Genomic DNA, 23,460 nt, shown 5'->3' on the forward strand with positions numbered 1-23,460 from the left:
CTCTGAAGGTCCATCAGCTCAGTCCCTCCCTCTGTCACATGTGGTTACCATGGTTACCGTCCCCCGGGGAGGGGTTTATCCCGGAAGCAGCGCGCTGATTGGCTGGACAGTCAGTGACTCCGGCAGTCCCGTGCTCGGTGTGAGGAGAAGCAATGCTGGGTGTGTGGTGGCTGCTGGCAGCGGGCGCTGTGCTGTGGGTGCCCGGAGTGCCCGGCCTCAGCAATGGCCTGGCCCGCACCCCTCCTATGGGCTGGTTACACTGGGAGAGGTTCATGTGTGAGACGGACTGTGAGAAGAATCCCAGCAACTGCATCAGGTGAGGAAGTGACTGCTACTGCTGTGCGGAACTACAACTCCCAGCATGCACTGGCAGACACAGCATGATGGGAGTTGTAGTTTTGCAGCAGCTGGTGGTGCTCAGTTTGGGACACCCTGCTCTGTATAATACAATGTTACCTTTATAACTAAGTCCCAATAAAGTCAGTGACAGCTGCCCATACAGACCATATGACTATATGCTATATGACTGCAGGGAATAATGGAACTTCTTATAGGATTACATTAGGTCACAGGTTACTTACAGCATAGACACTCCTCCCCTTACAGCATAGACAATCCTCCCCTTACAGCATACAGAATCCCCCCCCCTTACAGCATAGACAATCCTCCCCTTACAGCATACAGAATCCCCCCCCCTTACAGCATAGACAATCCCCCCCTTACAGCATAGACAATCCTCCCCTTACAGCATAGACAATCCCCCTCCCCTTACAGCATAGACAATCCCCCTCCCCTTACAGCATAGACAATCCCCCTCCCCTTACAGCATAGACAATCCCCCTCCCCTTACAGCATAGACAATCCCCCCCTTACAGCATACAGAATCCCCCCCCCGTACAGCATAGACAATCCCTCCCCTTACAGCATAGACAATCCCTCCCTTTACAGCATAGACAATCCCTCCCCTTACAGCATAGACAATCCCTCCCCTTACAGCATAGACAATCCCTCCCCTTACAGCATAGACAATCCCCCCCTTACAGCATAGACAATCCTCCCCTTACAGCATAGACAATCCTCCCCTTACAGCATAGACAATCCTCCCCTTACAGCATAGACAATCCCCCCCTTACAGCATAGACAATCCCCCCCCTTACAGCATACAGAATCCTCCCCTTACAGCATACACAATCCTCCCCTTACAGCAGTGGCCTCAAACATGCAGCCCTCTAGCTGCCGCAAAACTACAACTCCCATCATGCCTAGACAGCCAAAGCTTTCATTTTGGCTGTCCAAGCAGATGGGAATTGTAGTTTTGCAACAGCTGGAGGGCCCCATGTTGGACACCTAGAGACTAGGAGAAGTTGCACTGTGGCTGCAGCTTTCTACTTTATGGGTAGCTTCACACGTACCTTATCGCTGCGTGTTTGGTGCGATTTTTACATGCGAGTTTTGATTTTCACATGAAAATCATGTGAAAATCAAAACTCGCATGTAAAAATCGCACCAAACACATAGCGATAAATAGGCAGCGATACGGTACGTGTGAAGGCACCCTAATTCTGTTTTTTTTATTGTACTTTAATGGTGCGTTCACACCTACAGGATCTGCAGCTGATTTTCTGCAGCAGATTTCATTTAAATAACTGAACACAGCATCAAATCTGCTGCAGATCTGCTGCAGATCCTGTAGGTGTGAACGCACCCCTAGGTGCATTTACACATACAGGATCTGCAGCAGATTTGATGGTGCAGATTTGAAGCTGCAGATTCAAAGCAAATCAATTCTGGGCCATCAAATCTTGTACGTGTGAACAGATCCTAAATCTGTTTTGATGGAGATTTTATAATGTTAGCAGTACAAGGAATAATAGCATCTATATAATGCTTTACAAATGCAGTAAAGAAGCAACATAACATAAAGGGGGAGAGCAGGAGGGAAGTGATGGTGCTGGAGTAAGTAACGGTGTGGTCTCAGCAATCCAGACGAAACAGCCCAGGAAGTCAATGAGAGAGTCCCTGTTGGGTTGTGGACAAGAATTTTCCTGGCACTGTATATCCGGTGCTGAAGTAGTCCATGTGGGTCGTTAGTACATCAATGCGGTGTAGGTACATCTAGGAGTCTATTGGCGGCAACATCATTGGTGATGAAAATAACAGATGTAGTATGCAATAATAAACCGTAAGTAGGTAGGGAGGGGAGGGAAGTGATTATAGAGTCGATTATAGAGATGGAAATAAACAACAACAACGAATATCAGACAGGAGTATCTGGGTTCAGGCAGACCTGATGGTGTCCAAATTATGTCTATATTCAGATAACACTAGCTTTTGGGTACTAGATGGATTAGGGGGTGCGTGTCTGAGCTTGTAAGCCAAGGTTGCCACACTTTTAGGTACACAGCGTGGCCGCACCTTACTTCTGACTCCTATGTAACTTTAACCTCACCCAAGTAAAAGGATTTCTACCTTGTCCCCATAGTTGATCTGGGAGATAAGCTGCAACCAGAGGAGTCTGGCAGTGTCTTTCTCCCCATTCAAAGTATATAACCACTAAGCCGGTTGTGCCTGTCCATGGGAGAACCACCAGATGAAGCTGTCAGCTGAAGCAGCGTTCAGCCACACCTATGTTATGTGTGGCATAATTAAATACTTGGAGTTTCTGATGTCAGCAGACTGTGTAGAGACTCTCGGTACTGACAAGATAAATTTGTAGGAGGAATAACTGTGCAGTGCTAACCCATATTACCCCTGCTTCCCTTCCCTGTTAGGGTCTCCACCCTTGCCTATCAGCACCCTATTATAATGTAGTTGCCGCCACCATTCCATACAAATGATGGTGTAGGAGCAGGGAGAGGTGAGTATTTCTTTATTGGTGGGGGCAATGGCTCTACATCTTCAAAAGCACTAAGCATAGGGGTCTGCTACCTTTGTTGGGACATGCGTGGCACTTATATTTATGGGCCATATATATTGCACTATTGCAACACCTAACTTTTACTGTGTGACACCTATTTTCAGAGGGTAGTACAGCGTGCCGCACAGTTATCTCAGGGCAGGTTTGTTCTAGTAGTCTAGGCGCCAGCGCCCTGTGCTCATTGTGATGTTACCGGGGTGCTTCCAATGTGCAGTATAGAGTGAATTATAGTTGGGAGTGAGCGGAGGGCTTTGGGTTTTTATTTCCCTGTCCAATTTTGACAAGGGTTGGTAAACTGCTTTGAAGAGAAACAATCATGATGATTTCCTGCAGCACAGTATACAGTAGATCTACTGCGAAGCTCATGGAGCATACCAGCCGCGGCTGCAGCAGTAGCTTTACAAAAGGAAAAAATATGTTTTATTATGCCACGCCAGACAGGGAGAGGGGCGGCAACTAGTCATCTGGGCGGGGAGCTGCCTGTGACTAGCCATGGCTCTCTGCCTGTCAGTGTGGGGATGATTGACAGGCAGAGAGACCCATTAGTGCCCTCTGTCTGTTAGTCATCCTTGCACTGCCTGCTGACAGGCAGAGAGATGTGACTAGTCACAGGCGACTCCGTGCCCAGATGGCTAGTTGCCGCCCTTCTCCCAGCCTCACACAGCGTAGTAAAATGCCCTTTATCCCTTTGTAAAGCTACTGCTGCAGCAGCGGCTAATATGCTCCATGAGTTGCATAGCATATCTATAATGTGCTGCTAGGAACCATATCAGCCCAATTGTCCGGATTGGTTCCCTTTAAGAAGGTGAAAGATGTTGAGTTGACTTATGGTGCATTTACACAGACAGATTTATCTGACAGATCTTTGAAGCCAAAACCAGGAACAGACTATAAACAGGGATCAGGTCATAAAGGAAAGGCTGAGATTTCTCCTCTTTTCAAATCCATTCCTAGCTTTGGCTTCCAAAATCTGTCAGATAAATCTTTCTGTGTAAATGCACCCTTAGTGCTGAATTAGGATTTGGTAGCTAGCTGGTCATGGTAACTCTCCTAGTGTGGTGAAAAGAGATCAATGCAAAGAGAGAAGGAGGCATTAGGGTATGTCCCAACTACAGAATATGCAAGTTCTGTCTGTCCCATTGACTCTCCCTTATTCTCAAGCTCAATCCCCCATCCGCCCAAAGAATTGACAAATCAGTTCTTTGAGAATACCGTGGATTGAGTTTGAGAATATCATTGAGTCTATGGGACACGCAGAACTTCAAGCGGAGACCGCCAGGCTGCCTCCACTTGAAAATTCTGTGCATATTTCCTAGTGGGAAGATACCCTAAGGGTGGGTTCACACTACGGAATCTGGGCAGATAATGTGTTGTGGATTCCGTCGTTCGCCCCCGCTCGTGGCGCCGCGCATCTCCACCTGTCCCATATTCTCCACCCTAATGCTGCGTTTACACGATACGATAATTGGCCTGACCGTACGATTAACGGTGTCGGAGTAACGTTTTTTGTTTTTTTTCATAACGTTCAGCGTTTAGACGGTACAATATATCGTACGTAAAATCGTTTCGCGAACGCTTAAGCCTATATCGCACACTGGTTAAATCGGCGAACGACTTCACACGGAACGATCTGCGAATTTTTTGCGAACGACGATTTGAGAACATGTTGTAAGATCAAAATGAACTTTTTCTCGTTCGTCGTTTGATCGTTCGCTGCGTTTACACGTACGATTATCGTTACGTGTAAACGCAGCATAAGACTGGAAACAAACTAATCTATCAGAGAGGTTGCAGAAAGGTGAGAAGCTGCCAAATAAACAAAAGCTCATTGCAAGGTATGGGTCATTCTGTTCTTTGTTTTTGTTCCCTTTGTGTAGGAGTTTTGTTTTTTCTGTGTTCTCTGCAATACCAATAAACCTGCAAGTATGAGGAAGAAAACGGACGTATGTGACTACAGAATTCTTTAAATAAAAAGAAAAAAAAAAACACAACATAAAGAACACTGTCAAAGAGCTAGAGGTTGACTTAGCAGTCTTCAGCAATGTAAATACAGAGGGTTTATCTTACAGTCAAGAACATAAGGGCCAGAGAGAACTTAGATTAAAGGGTTTTTCCAGGAAGCAGAAAAGGCCTGCAGCTTTTGGGCCCCATTTATGCCAGCACAGGTTCTCACGACAGGCATCCTCCCCCTCTTGTATTAGAAGGTGTAGTGAGTGACCTCTTCTGCTCCCCAAATAATTCCTTTAACTTGCACCAGAATCAGAGATATAACGTGTAGCTATTGTGCCTCAGCATAAAATCTGTAACAATGCTCCCCATCTATTTGTGTCACTGATGTCTTTGTATGTGGCAGAGTAGTCCCCTCAGTCACTAGGGCCCTCATGCTACTTCTGCACCCTCTATAGTTACACCCTCCACCAGAAAAATGGGAAGAGAACAACATAAAGAAGAAAAAGAAAGGTTTATGAGCTGAAATATATAGCATCAGACATGGTGGCGGTATTATTATTGGGTATAATTTTTGTCAGCACTTCTATATTCATTTAATTCTGTACTCCAGTATATGTCTGTGAACGTATTACTGACAGCTGTATTATCATGGCAGCCTTTGTCCAACCACCTGGGTGCCAGGTTTGTGGCATCTAAAGAGTTAAATGGCTAGGATTGACACCACCTCCGTTCTTCAGAGCATGTGCCATCACGGCGCCATGAATGTATAGATCGCACCTTCACATATGGAGCGTATAATGAAATCCTTATTCCACCACCGTCACTTTTTTTCAACATTTTTCATGTTTCTGATGATGCGATTATTTTCCTAGCGAACAGCTCTTCATGCAGATGGCAGATTTGATGGCAGCAGAGGGATGGTTAAAAGCTGGATACAAGTACCTGTGCATTGATGACTGCTGGCTGGCTACAAAGCGGGATGCAAACAATAGACTAAAAGCAGATCCCACAAGATTTCCTGGGGGTATCAAGAAATTAGCTGACTATGTAAGTTATACTGCATTGTGCATTCATATATGTAGCTACATGGTATATAGAGAGGGTAACTAATGACTTTTACATCTTATGAGTGAACCATGCAATTTAGAGGTTGTTCTAACTAGATAACTCCCACTTGGTACACATGTCTACCTATTGTTGCAGGGAGCATTACTCCAACAAGACTAAAGGGGAGATTTATGAAAGGGTGTAAATATACACCTGGTGCAAACTGCCCACAGCAACCAATCACAGCTCCTCTTATATTTTACCAGAGCTGAAAGCTGAGCTGTGATTGGTTGCAGTGGGCAGTTTACACCAGGTGTATATTTACACCCTTTCATAAAGCTCCCCCTAAAAGTGTAAATGTCATTTAAATTTTGTTTGCAGAAATCAAGTGATTTTTAAGAAACTCTGTAATAGGTTTTATTAGACAAAAAAACTCTTTCTGTACTTTCTGTCAGATAGGTCAGTGCTTTTCTGGGAGCTTGGTGAGAGAAGATTGCAGGATGTAGTTTTGTACAGCCCTGCTTTCTCCTCTCCGTGCTCAAACACCCCCCCCCCCCCCCCCCCCCCTCAGTCCCTACCCTCTCCATACAGCATAATGGACACAGAAATCCTGCTTCCTCTTAAAGCAACTCTGTACCCACAATCTGTCCCCCCCCCAAACCACTTGTACCTTCGGATAGCTGCTTTTAATCCAAGATCTGTCCTGGGGTCCGTTCGGCAGGGGATGCAGTTATTGTCATAAAAACAACTTTTAATCCGGCAGCGCTGTGTCTAACGGCCAGGGCTTACATTTGTATATGCATTAGGCTGGCACACCCTCTCTGTCCTTCCTCCCCACCCTCATCATTAGGAATGCTCCAGGAACATTTACTGCTGTTTGAGCTTTGCACGGGTGTATTAACGATCCACCCCATGTTCATTATACACACACAGCTGATGAATAGGAGGCAATCTGCCTGGAGCATTCCTAATGATGAGGAGGGTGGGGAGGAGGGACAGAGAGGTGGTGCCAACCTAATGCATATACAAATGTAAGCCCCGGCCGTTAGACACAGCGCTGCAGGATTAAAAGTTGTTTTTATGACAATAACTGCATTACCTACCGAACAGACCCCAGGACAGATCTTGGATTAAAAGCCGCTATCTGAAGGTACAAATGGTCTGAGGGGTCAGATTGTGGGTACAGAGTCGCTTTAAGTGTGTGGGGGGGGGGGGAGGTAGGAAAACAGCTTTTTGAGTACAGAAGGAAACCCTTTTGCTTAATAAAACCTATTACAGAGTTTCTTCAAATCACTGGTACTATTGATGTTTATTGATTTCCGAAAAGAGACATTGAATTGACAGTTACGTTTTAACACAACCATTTACAAGGAGTCTGTCAGCAGTTTTTAGACTTCAAATCAGCCGCTGTTCACCTTAGTTTAGTTGAACTGCAATACCACACACAACCTATGGACAGGAGTGGCGCATCCCCTGTAACAGTGGCCTGGAGATTACACAACTTTAAATTGTTAAAAAGATTATTCTTGTCTTGCCACGCTCTCCTGCTTGCCTATTAGCTAAAAGATGCCTTGTACTAGTACAAGATTAAACTGAAAGAGACAAGGTTCACAACACTGGTGTTTGTCGCCTTTATACACACTTAGGTTCATGCCCGTGGATTGCTGCTTGGAATATATCAAGATGTGGGCACAAAGACATGTGCTGGATACCCAGGAAGCCAGGGATTTTATGAGTTGGATGCTCAAACTTTTGCCGACTGGGGTATAGATTTACTTAAATTTGACGGCTGTAATTATGGAAATCTGACTATGCTGGAAGATGGTAAGAGCTGAAAAATAGCTGAAAAGTTGTTATTGTATATAAAATGCTTTATTATGTAGGACTGCCGAAAAGGATTAAGTATTCATTAATATATGGTGATTTAGATATTAGTGGTAACTCTGTAGAGAAAAAAAATAGCTTTCAAATAGAGATCAATAAAGTTAAGAAATCCAGTCCTGGTTGTTTAACCCTGTAAATGCCACACAGCTATTGACCGTGGCATCTAAGTGGTTAGACAAAAAGAGGGAGCTCCTTCTGTCCCTCAAGGCAGCTTTGTTTTACAGGTACTTCTTCCAATTCCCCTACCACCTTCCTCACTGTCCTGACCACCCCAGCGGTGGACGCAGTTAGCTAGTATTTTATCCTATCCCAGGATTGGTCAAATCAGATTTCCTTAGATATCTATTATCCTGATATTCACAGCATCAAAATGTGCACCAGTAGCTGAAAGTCAGGTGGAGGTACCGAGTGCATCAAGTTGGTGCATTGTGTCTTCTTTGGCCATGGTGTTAGGGTGCGTTTACACAGACAGATTTATCTGACAGATCTTTGAAGCCAAAACCAGGAACAGAATATAAACAGGGATCAGGTCATAAAGGAAAGACTGGGATCTATGCTCTTTTCAAATCCATTCCTGGCTTTGGCTTCCAAAATCTGTCAGATAAATCTTTCTGTGTAAACGCACCCTAAGTTGCATGTTAAAGGGTTATTCCCATCTTACACATATATGACATTTCTACAAGATACACCATAGCTGTCTAATAGATCCAGGGACCACAGGTGTGAGAATGGGGTCCCCATGCAACCCAATGAGGTGACTGCTACATACAAGCACTGAATGAATGGAGATTTTTTTTTTTTTTTTAATTTATCATACAAAACCTTATTTCTACAGGTTATCGCCGTATGTCTATAGCACTGAACCGCACAGGTAGAAATATAGTTTATTCTTGTGAGTGGCCATTTTATGCCCGTCGTTTAACAAAGGTAAGGAAAAAATAGTTCTCGCAATACAGCAAAAAGATGTGTCCGATAAAAGTGAATTAACAACTATTGATGTTTTCTCTCCACAATCTGTAATTGTACAAATATACTTTATAATTCGCTCTAAAATCCATGTATTGTACAAATAAAAGTTTTAGAGGAACAAGGGAAACCTGTCCAAATGTTTCTCCACTGTTGTTTCATTCAAAATCTTGAACAAATGGTTTTAGAGCTGTGGAGTTAGGGTCCTATTCCACGGGCCGATGGGGGCCCGATCAATAATGTGCACAAGCACCGATATGCTAGATCAGCGCTCGTTTACTGGGCCTATTCCTTGTTTAAACACCATACATTACCTACACATGTTGCAGGGCTTCTCCTGCGTTCCTTCTTCCTCCCGTTCCAACACGCAGCAGCAGCTTTGGTGTGGCCTGTCTGAGCTGACAGACCGCAAAGCCAATCACTGGCTGCAGCAGTCTTGGCCAGTGATTGGCTGAGCGGTCTGTCATCTAAGACAGGCTGCACCAAAGCTTCTGCTGCGCGCGGGACTGGGAGGAAGAAGGAGCGCAGGAGAAGCCCTGCAACATGTGTAGGTAATGTATGGTGTTTGTGAGATCGTCAGTCGCTTGCCGTGCCCGATGATTTTAGGTTTGAACCTAAATAAACGATCAGCCGATGACTCGATCATCGGCTGATCGTTGTCTCTATTCCACGGGCCGATTATCGCTCGGTGGAATAGGCCCCTTACTAAGACAGAAGCCCACAGGACAACAGCTACAGTGGTCTCCTGATTGGACACTAGAACTGTCAATTATAGCTGAGAGGAGGGACAGGCAAAGGCAATGCACTGAGCTTCATGCACCCAGGAAGAGAATAAACCACCTCCTGTACTCTTCCCTTGGCAGCATCTAGGAGATTAAAGGGACACTTCAGCCACACATTATTGGCAAGGTGAGGCTAAACAGCCATGTGCATGGCTAAGTTCCCCTGCTAGTCACCTGGCTTACCTGACACACTGTACTATGAACAGCTCTTTCACACATGGCCTTGTGTATGAAGAGGAAGTCAGTTTTTAAATTTCGAGTGATGTGCATTGTCACATAATCCGATGCAGGAGCTACATATTTACACAGATCAGGGTGCCCCATTTAATTTAATAGTACAGTTTCCTATGAAGTTAATGAAAGGTGGTTAAATCTGTAGTTTAGATTGTTGGAATTTTTTGTAAAGGGGAAATGGCAGCAATTTAGTCAGCCCCAATGTCTATAACATGGGACTGCTCTTGAGGTGCGATGTACTGTGTCATACATTATCATTACAGTAGTCCGTTGCAATTTTTTTTCTCATATACTTTAGGTTAATTATACTGAAGTTGCTGAGTATTGTAATTCATGGAGAAATTTTGATGATATTGAAGATTCTTGGACAAGTCTGAAGACTGTGATAGACTTCACTTCAGCGTTACAGGATCAGCTGGTTCCTGCAGCCGGACCAGGAGGATGGAACGATCCAGACATGGTCAGTAAATAATTAGTCATTTGTTAGATCCACTCCTGGATCCTAGGTTTTTCAGATGATTGAATTGACTTCTAAAGGTTCCCTTACACATTTGTTATAAGTTAAACACAAAGACCTCGGCTAGACCTGCTGTCTGTCTAATACAGGGATGGGGAACCTTCAGCCTTCTAGCTGTTGCAAAACTAAGATTCTTATCGTGCCTGGACAGCCAGCGCTAAAGCTTTGGCTGTCCAGGCATGATAGGAATTGTAGTTTTGCAACAGCTGGAAGGCAAAGGTTCCCCATCCCTGGTCTAATGTGTTTGTGGGCCATCCGACAGTTCCCTGACAGAAGATGTTGGGGAGAGAAGGATTAATTTCAAGTGCTCATCCCTTTTATTCACAGAGGGTCGGTTGATAAGAGGAGTCTAGCAGCGGCTTACCTGCTCCGTTATGGTCCTTTTAGACAGAGCGATAATTCGCACGATCGCACGATTAACGATTTTGAATGAACTATGTGTTTTTTATAACTATCTGCGTTTAGACGGTTTGATACATCGTACGGAAAAAACGTTTTGCGAATCGCTTAAGCCTATCTCACACATAGGTGAAATTTTTTGCTAACGATCAACGACAATTTGAGAACATGTTGAAAGATCAAAATTAACGATTTCTCGCTCGTCGATTGATCGTTCGATGTGTTTACACGGAACGATTATCGCTCAAATGCAATCGTTATCGTGCAAATTTAAACGATAATCGTTCCGTCTAAAAGGACCATTAGTTATGAACACTTGACTAAGCCAAACATTCATATGGGAAGGGGGGGGGGGGGGGGGGGGGGGGGGAGAGAGTTTTTGAACAAACTATTAAAAATGTATGGGCCCCTTAAAGGACAAGTCCGGCGAAAATTATTTTTTTATATGTTATTACTTATGGAAAGTTATACAATTTTCTAATGTACATTAATTATGGGAAATGCTCATATACTGCTATTTCCCTTAATTTAGTGTATCAGGAAGTGTTAGAATTATCTCTGAAGCAGTGACGTCACGACCAACGGTGTAATTCCTATGGAGTGTCCAGCAGGGGGCGCTCTATATATAGAAGTCAATGAGTACCATTGACTTCTATATATAGTGCGCCCCTGCTGGACACTCCATAGGAATTACAGTGTATGTAATGTAATGTAATGCACTGTACTGTTGTGACTTTATGAATACATTTATGGAATACTTTGGGGAGCAAGTGTCCTTGCTCCCCAAAGTATCCCATAAATGTATTCAATGAATACATTTGCAGGGCACCGAGCAGGGAGGGAGAGAGGTGCCATCTACCTTCCCCCTCCCTGCTCGGTGCTGGGAACATATACAAAGCACTACTCCCCCATTATCTGCAGATAATGGGGGAGTAGTACCTGTGCTATCCCTATCACCGCCCGCGCCGCCGCCGCTCACACAGGGGCTGCTATTCATCCCGCCGCTGATTCCCCGCCGCCCGCGCCGCTCCTAACTACCCGCCCGCTCGCTCGCCCGCCCCGTTCCTGGCCGCCGCTCTCTGCTCATGCCGGCCGCGTCAGCCCACCCCCACCCCGGCCGGGAGCACGGCGCTTCCTGGTGTCCCCGGCCGGGGTGGGGGTGGGCTGACGCGGCCGTCATGAGCAGAGAGCGGCGGCCAGGAACGGGGCGGGCGAGCGAGCGGGCGGGTAGTTAGGAGCGGCGCGGGCGGCGGGGAATCAGCGGCGGGATGAATAGCAGCCCCTGTGTGAGCGGCGGCGGCGGTGATAGGGATAGCACAGGTACTACTCCCCCATTATCTGCAGATAATGGGGGAGTAGTGCTTTGTATATGTTCCCAGCACCGAGCAGGGAGGGGGGAGGTAGATGGCACCTCTCTCCCTCCCTGCTCGGTGCCCAGCAAATGTATTCATTGAATACATTTATGGGATACTTTGGGGAGCAAGGACACTTGCTCCCCAAAGTATTCCATAAATGTATTCATAAAGTCACAACAGTACAGTGCATTACATTACATTACATTACATTACATACACTGTAATTCCTATGGAGTGTCCAGCAGGGGCGCACTATATATAGAAGTCAATGGTACTCATTGACTTCTATATATAGAGCGCCCCCTGCTGGACACTCCATAGGAATTACACCGTTGGTCGTGACGTCACTGCTTCAGAGATAATTCTAACACTTCCTGATACACTAAATTAAGGGAAATAGCAGTATATGAGCATTTCCCATAATTAATGTACATTAGAAAATTGTATAACTTTCCATAAGTAATAACATATAAAAAAAATAATTTTCGCCGGACTTCTCCTTTAAGAAACTGGAGATTAAAATACTTAAAAAGTTACAACCACTATGGTGCACTACCTATTGTTACTTAAGCAAAATTGTTACCACAATTACAGCTGGGCCTATACTCCTCCTACATTTCTTGTGTTTCCATTGTTGTATGTCTTTCTAACAATTTCTGTTTTCCTGACTTTCCAGCTTGTCATCGGTAACTTTGGTTTGAGTTGGAATCAAGAAGTCACACAAATGGCTCTTTGGTCTATCATGGCTGCTCCATTGCTAATGTCTAATGATTTGCGAGACATCCATCCAAGATCCAGAGAACTTTTACAAAACCAAGAGGTCATTGCCGTCAACCAAGACCCCCTTGGTGTCCAGGGGTACAGAGTGCTCAAGGTAACACAAGGTGGAATTTGCTCTTACATAAATCTTTCCTTTTAAGTTATACAAAAGTTATCAGAAACCTACTACAGTGATCAACTAAAAATGGTACTTAAAGTGTCACTGTCGTGAAATTTTTTTTTGCAGAAATCAATAGTCCAGTCAATTTTAAGAAACTTTGTATTTAGGTTTATTAGCCGAAAAATGCATTTTTATCATGAAAAAGCAGTTTGAAGCTCTCCCTCCTGTCTTCATTGTTCTCCTATGGAGAGAGCTAAATAAAAGACCAAAACAGGACAACAAAGAGTTAATCTACAAATACCTCACCCTTTATCTCCTCTGATAGTCACCACTGACCTCTCTGAGCTCTGATTACAGCTGTCACCCAGCTCCGTGCCTGTAATCCTCTGTTCTCGGCTTTCTGCTGTCGGCTAACTCCCTCCTTCCTCCTCCCTCCTCCCCTCTCCCTAGAACAGACAGGGTTGTGTCTGATGCAACAAGTCACAATTTCCTGATTTTTTGCAGTGGATGGAAAAGAGGAGGGAGGAGGGGGACCTGGAAAAGGCTTTTTAAATGCAGATAATGGCATATTTGGCTAATAAACCCAATTACAAAGTTTCTTAAAATCGCCTGGACTATTCATTTCTGCAAAAAAATAAAATACGACAGTGACTCTTTAACATCAGTTGTATTTGCTACATATTAATAGCTGTCGCTATGAGCCAGAGTATGTTGTAGTATGCGGCTCACCTGGGCAGAGTGGAAGCTGCCCAGGTGAGCCGCATGATGTGGCACTTAGGACATGATCACAAGGTATGGGATAAAAAAAAATAGTAATTCACACTACTTCATTTTTAGGGTGGGTTCACACTACAAAATCCGGACGGATAACCCGTCGCAGGCATCTCTGCCCATTCCATAGACTCCATTCTATGGTTGGGCGGATTCTGCCATCTGCCACGGAACCCCCTGCGGGTTATCAGCCCGGATTCCGTAGTGCGAACCCATCCTTACACAGGAAAGTGATGCAATTGTGGCACTGAAAATACCCTTAGTATGACTGTGATGTCTGTCATATGTTACACAATAAAGCAACATGGAATAATAAAGCAGAGTGAAATATAGCGCATTTGTCGCTAGATCATTACTTTCTTATCCTATATTAAATTATTTAAAGACATATGGTCACAAGGTTAATTAGAAAATATATTACATTATTAAGCAGTTGCATAAAACATGTATGTAACCAAAATGAGTCACACATAGATAAATTATCTAATCTAAAGCTGGCACTAATGCTGATAAGCTATCATTTATAACTCGTGTAGTATAATACAAAAGTGCCCAAGCAATATACTATAAACTATTGCAAGGCAACCAAATAAAGTGCTAATACTGTGTATGTGCAGATGTAAACTTTACATGCCATGCTCCAATATACCTGACCCATCCTGAGGTGTTGTTTTTTTTTTTTAAGCACTACTACGCTTCAGTAGCGTGCTGGGGGATTCACACAGACAGTACATTACTATAGATGGTGCATTTGAGAGATGGGGTTACTGGTGTTTGCAAGGTGTTATCAAGAAAGAAATTACCTTAAACCCTGAGCTGCTTCTGATGACAAGCCTGCAGATAAGAGTGACATCCTGGTCTCTCCCCTAAGGGTCTGTTCACACGTACAGACTCACTGTGTAAAACTCGCATCAAACTCGCATGAAAGTAGCTGTGTACGTCATGCGCCCGTAAGAGGTGTTCAGAGCGGGGCCGCGCGGCGGTCCCGGGTGCCGCTTGTAGCCCGGGACCGCAGGTATTAGCGGGCACGGTCCGATCACCGTGCCCGCTAATACAGTAATCAGATGCAGCTGTCAAACATGACAGTTGCATCCGATTACCGGACGCAGCGTCATCCCTGGTGTCTAGTGGCGGAGATCGCTCCTCTGGGACGTTGTCCCGGAGGAGCGATCTCAGTTACTGAAGCCAGCCGGGGACCGCTCCAAGATGTCGCCGTCCCCAGCTCGGCACTTGTTTGTTTCTGGCTGCAGTAGCCGGAAGCAAACGAGTGCCGATCTCATTGATCTTTGCTGTATATCTATACAGCAAAGATCTCAATGAGAGATCAAAGTGTATATACTAGAGGTCCCCCAGGGGGGCTTCTAGTAGATGTGTGTAAAAAAAATTAAAAAATTAAGTATTGTTATTAGTAAAAAGCCCCCTCCCCTAAAATAAAATAAAAGTCAGAATCACCCCCCTTTTCCCAGGTTATAAATAAAAATAAATAAATAAACAAACAAACAAACATGTTTGCTATCGCCGCGTGCATAACCACCCAATATTAATTAATCACATTCCTGATCTCACACGGTAAACGGCGTAAGCGCAAAAAATCCCAAGTGCAAAATTGCGCATTTTAGTCGCATCAAATCCAGAAAAAATGTAATAAAAAGCGATCAAAAAGTCTTATATGCGCAATCAAGGTACCGATAGAAAGAACGCATCATGGCGCAAAAACTGACACCTCACACAGCCCCATAGACCAAAGGATAAAAGCGCTATAAGCCTGGGAATGGAGCGATTTTAAGTGACATATATTTGTTAATGGTTTGAATTTTTTACAGGCCATCAGATACAATATAAGTTATACATGTTATATATCGTTTTAATCGTAACGACTTGAGGAACATGCATAACATGTCAGTTTTACCCCAGCGCGAATGGCGTAAAAACAAATACCCCCCAAATAAAAGAAATGCATTTTTTTTTTTCAATTTCACCACACTTTTAATTTTTTTCTGGTTTCGCAGTGTACTTTATGCACAAATTCAGCCTGTCATTGCAAAGTACAATTAGTGACGCAAAAAATAAGGGCTCATGTGGGTTTCTAGGTGGAAAAATGCAAGTGCTATGGCCTTTTAAACACAAGGAGGAAAAACCGAAAACGCAAAAACGAAAATGGGTCCAGTCTTAAGGTTATTTGGAGGGAATGTGTTTTTACGCCATTCGCCCAGGGGTAAAACTGACTTGTTGTGCATGTTCCTCAAATCGTTACGATTACAACGATATATAACATGTATAACTTTTATTGTATCTGATGGCCTGTAAAAAATTCAAACCATTGTCAACAAATATACGTTCCTTAAAATCGCTCTATTCCCAGGCTTATAGCACTTTTATCCTTTGGTCTATGGGGCTGTGTCAGGTGTCATTTTTTTTTTTGCGCGATGATGTTTACTTTCTATCAGTACCTTGATTGCGCATAAACGACTTTTTGATCGCTTTTTTTTTTTTCTGGATTTAATGCGACCAAAAATGCGCAATTTTGCACTTTGGGATTTTTTTGCGCTTACACCGTTTACCGTACGAGATCAGGAATGTGATTAATAGTTCGGGCAGCCGGAGAAGACGTTGCAGTACTGCGCCTGCGCGGCCTAGTACAGCAGCGGCTTCACCCACAGTACTGCGCATGCGCAGCTTAGTAAAGACATCGGCCAGGCCGACGTGCAATGCCGGGCCCCCCTAATGACGTCACCATGCGGCTCTTTCTACACACGCCCAGAGGGGCATGATTACAGCGCCGGAGCCGACCCAGGACAGTGACTACTTGACGAAGACACCCGCCCACCGTGACTACTTACAAGGTAATTTGCATAGAGCCCGGGAAGCTAATAAACTAACTTTGTGGGCTCTATGTACAGGGGACAGGGGGATGGTTAGGAAGCGTTTCCTTAGCTTTATAGACAATTTTTGTGTGATTGGTTCCCTTTAAGTCCTTAAAGTGTAAGTGACAGGGAGAGTCCCCTGTCACTTACCGATCGGGACCCCCGCAGTGTGAATGCGGGGGTCCTGATCGTTAAAGGGAACCAATCACACTAAAATAGGCTATAAAGCTAAGGAAACGTGCTGGTAGATCAGCCAGCACGCTTCCTAACCATCCCCCTGTCCCCCTCCGTCCCCTGTACATAGAGCCCGCAAAGTTAGTTTATTAGCTTCCCGAGCTATATGCAAATTACCATCTAAGTAGTCACGGTGGGCGGGCGGCTTCTTCAAGTAGTCACGGTGGGCGGGTGTCTTCGTCAAGTAGTCACTGTCCTGGGCCGGCTCCGGCACTGTAATCACGCCCCTCTGGGCGTGCGTAGAAAGTGCCGCATGGTGACGTCATTAGGGGGGGCCGGCATCGCACGTTGGCCTGGCCGACGTCTTTACTAAGCTGCGCATACGCAGTACTGTGGGTGAAGCCGCTGCTGTACTAGTCCGCGCAGGCGCAGTACTGCAGCGTCTTCTCCGGCTGCACTGCGCATGCGCAGCTTAAAGACGTAGGCCAGGCCGACGTGCAATGCCGCCCCCCCCTAATGACGTCACCATGCGGCGCTTTCTACACACGCCCAGAGCGGCGTGATTACAGCGCCGGAGCCGGCCCAGGACAGTGACTACTTGACGAAGATACCCGCCCACCGTGACTACTTGAAGAAGCCGCCCGCCCACCGTGACTACTTAGATGGTAATTTACATATAGCCCGGGAAGCTAATAAACTAACTTTGCGGGTTCTATGTACAGGGGACAGAGGGGACAGGGGGATGGTTAGGAAGCGTGCTGGCTGATCTACCAGCACGTTTCCTTAGCTTTATAGCCTATTTTAGTGTGATTGGTTCCCTTTAAAACGGACCGCCGGAGGTCTCTTACCTGCCTCCATGTGGTCCGATCGGCGATCTGCTGCACTGAGCCTGCACAGGCAGGCTCAATCAGCAGAGCGCCGATAACACTGATCAATTCTATGCCTATGGCATAGCATTCATCAGTGTAGAAATCAAAGTTATGTATCTAAAAGTCCCCCAAAGGGACTTCAAATGTGTGTAAAAAAAAAAAAAAAAAGTTAAACACTAACACACTACCCCAAAACCCCTCCAATAAAAGTTGAAATCACCCCCCCTATCCCATTATATAAATAAAACATAAAAACAAATAAACATATAATATACCGTAGCGTGCGTAATTGTCCGATCTATTAAAATATAATAAGCATTGCGGCGAACGGCGTACACGAAAAGAGGGGAAAAAAGCGCGGGATACCATTATATATTAAACAAAAATTTATAAAAAGTGATCAAAACATCCGATCTTCACAAATATGGTATTAATAAAAACTAGAGATCATGGCGGAAAAAAATGACACCCCATACAGCCCCATAGGTGAAAAACTAAAACCGTTATAAGCGTCACAATAGGCCCATTTTATTAATAATTAATTGCAAAAAAAAAATCATTCAATTAAAAAAAATAACATTAGAGAATCTGTGTAACCTGCATATGGTTGTGTTCGGGCTGACCTATAGAGTAATAGTATCATGTCGCTTTTACCATATAGTGCATTACGTAGACACAGGAACCCCCCAAACGTTACCATATTGCATTCTTTTTTACGATTTCACCTATGTATATCTTCATAAATATTATATTTGGGATTCTGTCATACATGTTATGGTAAAATGAAAGACGCCATTACACAGTACAACTATTCCTGTGAAAAACAAGACCTTACATGGCTTGTAGATAGAAAACTGAAAGTGCTAGAGCTCTTAGAAGGGGGGGGGAGGGAAAAAAGAGGATTTTTTACTCACCGTAAAATCTCTTTCTCGTAGTCTTCATTGGGGGACACAGATACCATGGGTATAGGCTGCTGCCACTAGGAGGCGCTGACACTAAGAAAGAAACAAAGGAAGTGACTCCTCCTGAGCAGGATATACCCGCCCACAGGCACTGAGGTAAACCAGTTTGTGCCAGAGCAGTAGGAGAAGTCAAGAACAGGTAAAGTAGGAATAACACCAAAAACTGAGAAAACTACCATACCGATGAAAAACCCCAAAAGAAAATGGGTGGGTGCTGTGTCCCCCAATGAAGACTACGAGAAAGAGATTTTACGGTGAGTAAAAAAATCCTCTTTTCTCGTGCGTCTTATTGGGGGACACAGATACCATGGGACGTCCAAAAGCAGTCCATGGGGTGGGAAAGATAACCGCTAGACAAGAGCGCTTGGCGAGAAGCCACAAAATAGCACCAACACAACCATCAAATAGGAATAGAGCAAGGGTTGATGCTGAATGCGTCAGAGAAAACCCCGACAGGTCCGCGGCAAAGGAAAGCGGGTCTAGTCCCTGGAGCAACGTGCTGCACTGCAGAGTGGGTTGTGGCCTTCCTGGAAGCCAGCAACATGATGTAACATTGAGTCCAACAGAACTAGTAGGCTAGATGTGGGGAAAAAAGCAGACGCCCAGCCAAGTAGGCGACCACAGGCGGCAGGGACTTACTCTGAGGTAGAACAGAAAAAAGGCAAATACAACCATGACGTAGTAACAAGTTACCCTATGATGATCCCCTGAAGTGACAGGCACCGATCATGGGAGTCCTACGAGGATGAAAGGTAATATACAGGGTAACACGAGCAGAGTAGCTGCAAGCAGTAAGTAACCAAGGACCAGCATTCAAGAGATACAAATCCCTGGACTGGAAGCAGGTAATGTGCCTGGTCAGACCTGTAAACTAGACAAGCAAACAGAAGCCTACAGGGTGTGCTCTGGGAGCAGGGAAGAGAAGAGGACTGAGTCCCAATGTAAACGAGAACTGGACACGAGAAATGCCAAGCATCACCACTATAATGCACTATAATGAGTGGACCTGAAGAAGGTGTATTACATCGTGTAACAGAATACCACAACCTGTGCACACCAAACTACAGGTAATGTAGTTGGAGCCATATCATGCAACAGAGGGCAGAGCTCTGAATCACCTTGTACCACCACCTGGGAGGTGATAACGTGTCCAGTTCTATGTCTCTGACATCATGTTGTAAAGGAATCTATGTCATGAAGATGAGAGGCAGGTCTGAAGCACCGCCCGCTAAGGGGTGATGTGAATGACAGGACATGTGTCGTGCTTGTGACATCCTGTAGCAGAGGGGGTAGCTCTGAGTAACACAGGAACAATGATTGGCAATGGGTGATGTGTCTGGTCCCATAACCTGTATGACCAACCCTGTAGCAGACGGTTCTCCTGGTTGGGAAACCGTGTAGCAGAGGGTTCTGCTCAGAGCCCAGATACACCGCCTGGAAACAGGTAACGTGTCTGGTTCCGTGTACTTACCGTGACACCGTGTAGCAGAGGGTTCTGCTCAGAGCCCAGATACACTGCCTGGAAACAGATAACGTGTCTGGATCCGTGTCCTGCTCGTGACACCATGTAGCAGAGGGTTCTGCTCAGAGCACAGATACACCACCTGGATAGCGGGTAACGTGTCTGGTTCCATGAACTTCTCGTGACACCGTGTAGCAGAGGCTTCTGCTCAGAGCACAGATACACCACCTGGATAGTGGGTAACGTGTCTGGTTCCATGTACTTCTCGTGACACCATGTAGCAGAGGGTTCTGCTCAGAGCACAGTAAGCTCCGTCTAGTTGCGAGTAACGTGTCTGGTGCAGTGTCCTACTTGTGACACCATGTAGCAGAAGGATCTCACTGAGGACACAGAAACACCGTATGGTGATGGGGAATGTGTCTGTGCGTATGTGGTTGGAGGGGAACCAGAATGTGTATATAAGTATTAATGTAATCTTAAATATATAAAATCTGACACAGAGGGGTCAACCAGCACCAAAAATGCTGGATCTGCAGACCAAGGGTTGCTGGAACATTATATGGAACATTGGCCATAAGAAAACATGATGCAAGCCATTCTCATATATGTAATGGTGTAATAACCACTTCCACCAGTAGGTGGCAGGAGAAGCTGCTGGGAATAGAACAGTGTGTGTGGTAGCTCTCCCGGGAGAGAACACGAACACACACAGACAGACACGGCAGGATGCTGCAGTCCGCAGCACCCGAAAAGGGGCGGGGCAACCCGGGAGGGGGCGGGGCATCACAGTGAAGGCTCCACAGAGTTAAAAAGATAACAAAAATGGTGATGCTGCGGCCCTTACGGCATCCGAAAGGGGGCGGGGCCTAACGGGAGGGGGCGGGGCATCCCACAGTAAGTCCCAGCAACTTAAGAAAAATGTCAGGATGCTGCGGGCTGCGTGGCTCCCGAAGGGGGCGGGGCCTAACGGGAGGGGGCGGAGCATCCCGGGGTGCAGAATCAGCCACATAAGATACAGGGCTGGATGCTGTGGCCCACGCGGCACCCGAAAGGGGGCGGAGCCTAACGGGAGGGGCGGGGCATCCACAGTGCAGTAGTGCAGGCTCAGCAACCTAAGAAAAATGGCGGGGTGCTGCGGCCGACAGGGGGCGGGGCCTAACGGAGGAGGCGGAGCATCCTCTAGAGCAGGTACTCCAGACATAGCCACAATAGGGAAAAAAGGCGGGAAACTGCAGCCTGCACAGCACTGACAGGAGTGGGCAATCCCTCACTGTACACCCCATGGCACCCAGAGAGGCACCAGTACAAAATAAAATGGAGGAGGGGGCTGGCCTGTTACTGACTGAGGGGAGAGCCACAGAGGTACAGTGACCCTGAGGGAGTGGAGCATGGGGAGATGGAGAAATCCCTGTGTGAGGAAAGCATGGCCCGGGGGTTGTCTATAAGAATACAATGGTGGCCTGGGAGGGTGGGCAGGGGGAATATACTCACCAGGTAGGAGCCCATACTCACCATTGCCGTCTTCAGCCGGTGGGTGCCTCACCTTACGCGCCAAGCTCTGGGGGGCGAGGCGGGAAGGGGCTGTGCGGATACAGAGTCCGCAGAAAGGCGACCAGACAGTCAGACTGATTTGGTGCCATGGTGTCACGTTGCCGGCCGGTGGCAACCGAGGGTAGACAGTCCATCTATATTTATGGTCTGTTCCCTGGTCGCATAGTGAGGGGATCAGGGTGGGTCTAGATTACCCACCGTGCCCAAGAATCCATAAGACCTAGAAGGAAAAAGAAAATCTAACTAACTAAACATAAAGGAAGAAACTGGCCTGGAGAACCCAGACCTGTGTCTGCCTCCTACTGACACTAAGCTAAACTGGTTTACCTCAGTGCCTGTGGGCGGGTATATCCTGCTCAGGAGGAGTCACTTCCTTTGTTTCTTTCTTAGTGTCAGCGCCTCCTAGTGGCAGCAGCCTATACCCATGGTATCTGTGTCCCCCAATAAGACGCACGAGAAACGAAAACACTAAGATCAAAATTTGTGCAGTCCACTGGGTCATTTTGGGCCTGGTCCTCAAAGGGTTAAGCAACTTTATCTCCTTCCTTAAAAATTCCCTTTCATTTTGCTTCTGATACCTGGGAAGTTGTTATCCTGAGTGTGAGAAAAGTCAAGCTGTGCGTTTCTGATGGGCTTTTTGCGTCATCTGTTTCTTACACTGTTCGGAATGGCAGCAGGGAGTGGGAAGAGGTTGTACATAGTAGCTGGGAGATAATACATGGGGCAGTTTACAGCAGAGAATCACATGGACTGTGTATTAATGGAGAAAAAGTACAGATCACACAACAAACTCCTCTTGAATGCCCAAACCGCACCCACATTAGAATCTTTATCTAGAAAGAGCTTGTAAACTACATGTACCATGGTCTGCACATGAATAAATTAGATAAGCAGATTTACAGTAAGTATGGGTTCACTTTGACTCTCTCAAAGTCCAAGCCTTAGGGGTTGTAAACTAAAATTTAGTGGCTACCTTGAATGTTGCACTAAGATGCAAAGAAAAAAAATTTACATGTTGAAGGTGACTGTAGCCTTTTAGTTTTTGCCATTAACATATAGCATTTTTGTCACTAAATGACCATAATAATTTGTTCCTTCAGGTTGACAGCTTTGAATTGTGGGAAAAGCCCCTTGCCGGAGGATCTCTCGCAGTTTCTGTGACAAATAGACAAGAGATCGGTGGTGCTCGACAATTCCATCTGTCACGTGGCATGCTGTGGAAAGGATTAGCTTGTGGAGACAAGTGTTGCTTGACACAGTTGCTTCCCACACGGTACGAGTATGGCTGCTTCAATGAAACCTTCATCTTGCAACTACCAGTAAATCCCTCAGGCACTGTACTGCTGAGGGTGGAGTAAGCTATTTTTCAGTAATTAAAGAAGCAGGGTGACCAGGTCAAGGACACTGCAGCTTGGAGGATGATCATTGAAGAAGTGATTGGTTTTGGAAACCAGCTCATGCCGACATATCAAGAATGGGTTGGTATTGTGATGGAGCAGCAACAAGTTCATGTGTTAATAAAACCACACAAAAGAAAATATATGCATCAGAATTCTCAGAAACTGACTTTTCAGCTTGAAGCCCAAATTTTTTTTCCTGCACATCAGCATTGTGTATTGTAGATCTACAACCAGGGCTGCGGAGTCGTAGCTAGTTTTGGCTGGAGTTGGAGCTAGCTTTGACTGGAGTTGGAAAAGTACCGACATCAGCTTTAAAAAAAATTGTTAAAAATGTAGAATTGAATTTTGATATGAATTTTACAAGTTTTGCTCATGAATATATATTATGAGCAACATTCTAATAGGACACTGGCCCTATTACATACGGGTGGTCGGGGAATATATCAGTAATAGGACACTGGCCCTATTACATAAGG

At 45.4% G+C, this 23,460-nt stretch overlaps 1 protein-coding gene across 2 annotated transcripts; it reads left to right on the top strand.

Moving 5' to 3' along the window:
- The first annotated feature begins 87 nt into the window (after positions 1–87).
- GLA (galactosidase alpha) lies at positions 88–23,146 on the top strand. Of its 2 annotated transcripts, none has more exons than XM_069943583.1 (7): positions 88–316; positions 5,740–5,914; positions 7,561–7,738; positions 8,634–8,725; positions 10,079–10,240; positions 12,728–12,935; positions 22,685–22,766. In XM_069943583.1, exons 1-7 carry the CDS (start codon positions 153–155, stop codon positions 22,687–22,689), a joined length of 984 nt encoding a protein of 327 aa, XP_069799684.1. In that variant the 5' UTR covers positions 88–152; the 3' UTR covers positions 22,690–22,766. The 2 variants fall into 2 exon arrangements, with proteins under 2 accessions (XP_069799684.1, XP_069799683.1); XM_069943582.1 differs by having other exon boundaries at positions 91–316; positions 12,728–12,925; positions 22,685–23,146.
- The last annotated feature ends 314 nt before the right edge of the window (positions 23,147–23,460 follow it).

The sequence above is a fragment of the Dendropsophus ebraccatus genome, chromosome 10 (assembly GCF_027789765.1).
Source record: "Dendropsophus ebraccatus isolate aDenEbr1 chromosome 10, aDenEbr1.pat, whole genome shotgun sequence".
Taxonomy (NCBI): Eukaryota; Metazoa; Chordata; class Amphibia; order Anura; family Hylidae; genus Dendropsophus; species Dendropsophus ebraccatus.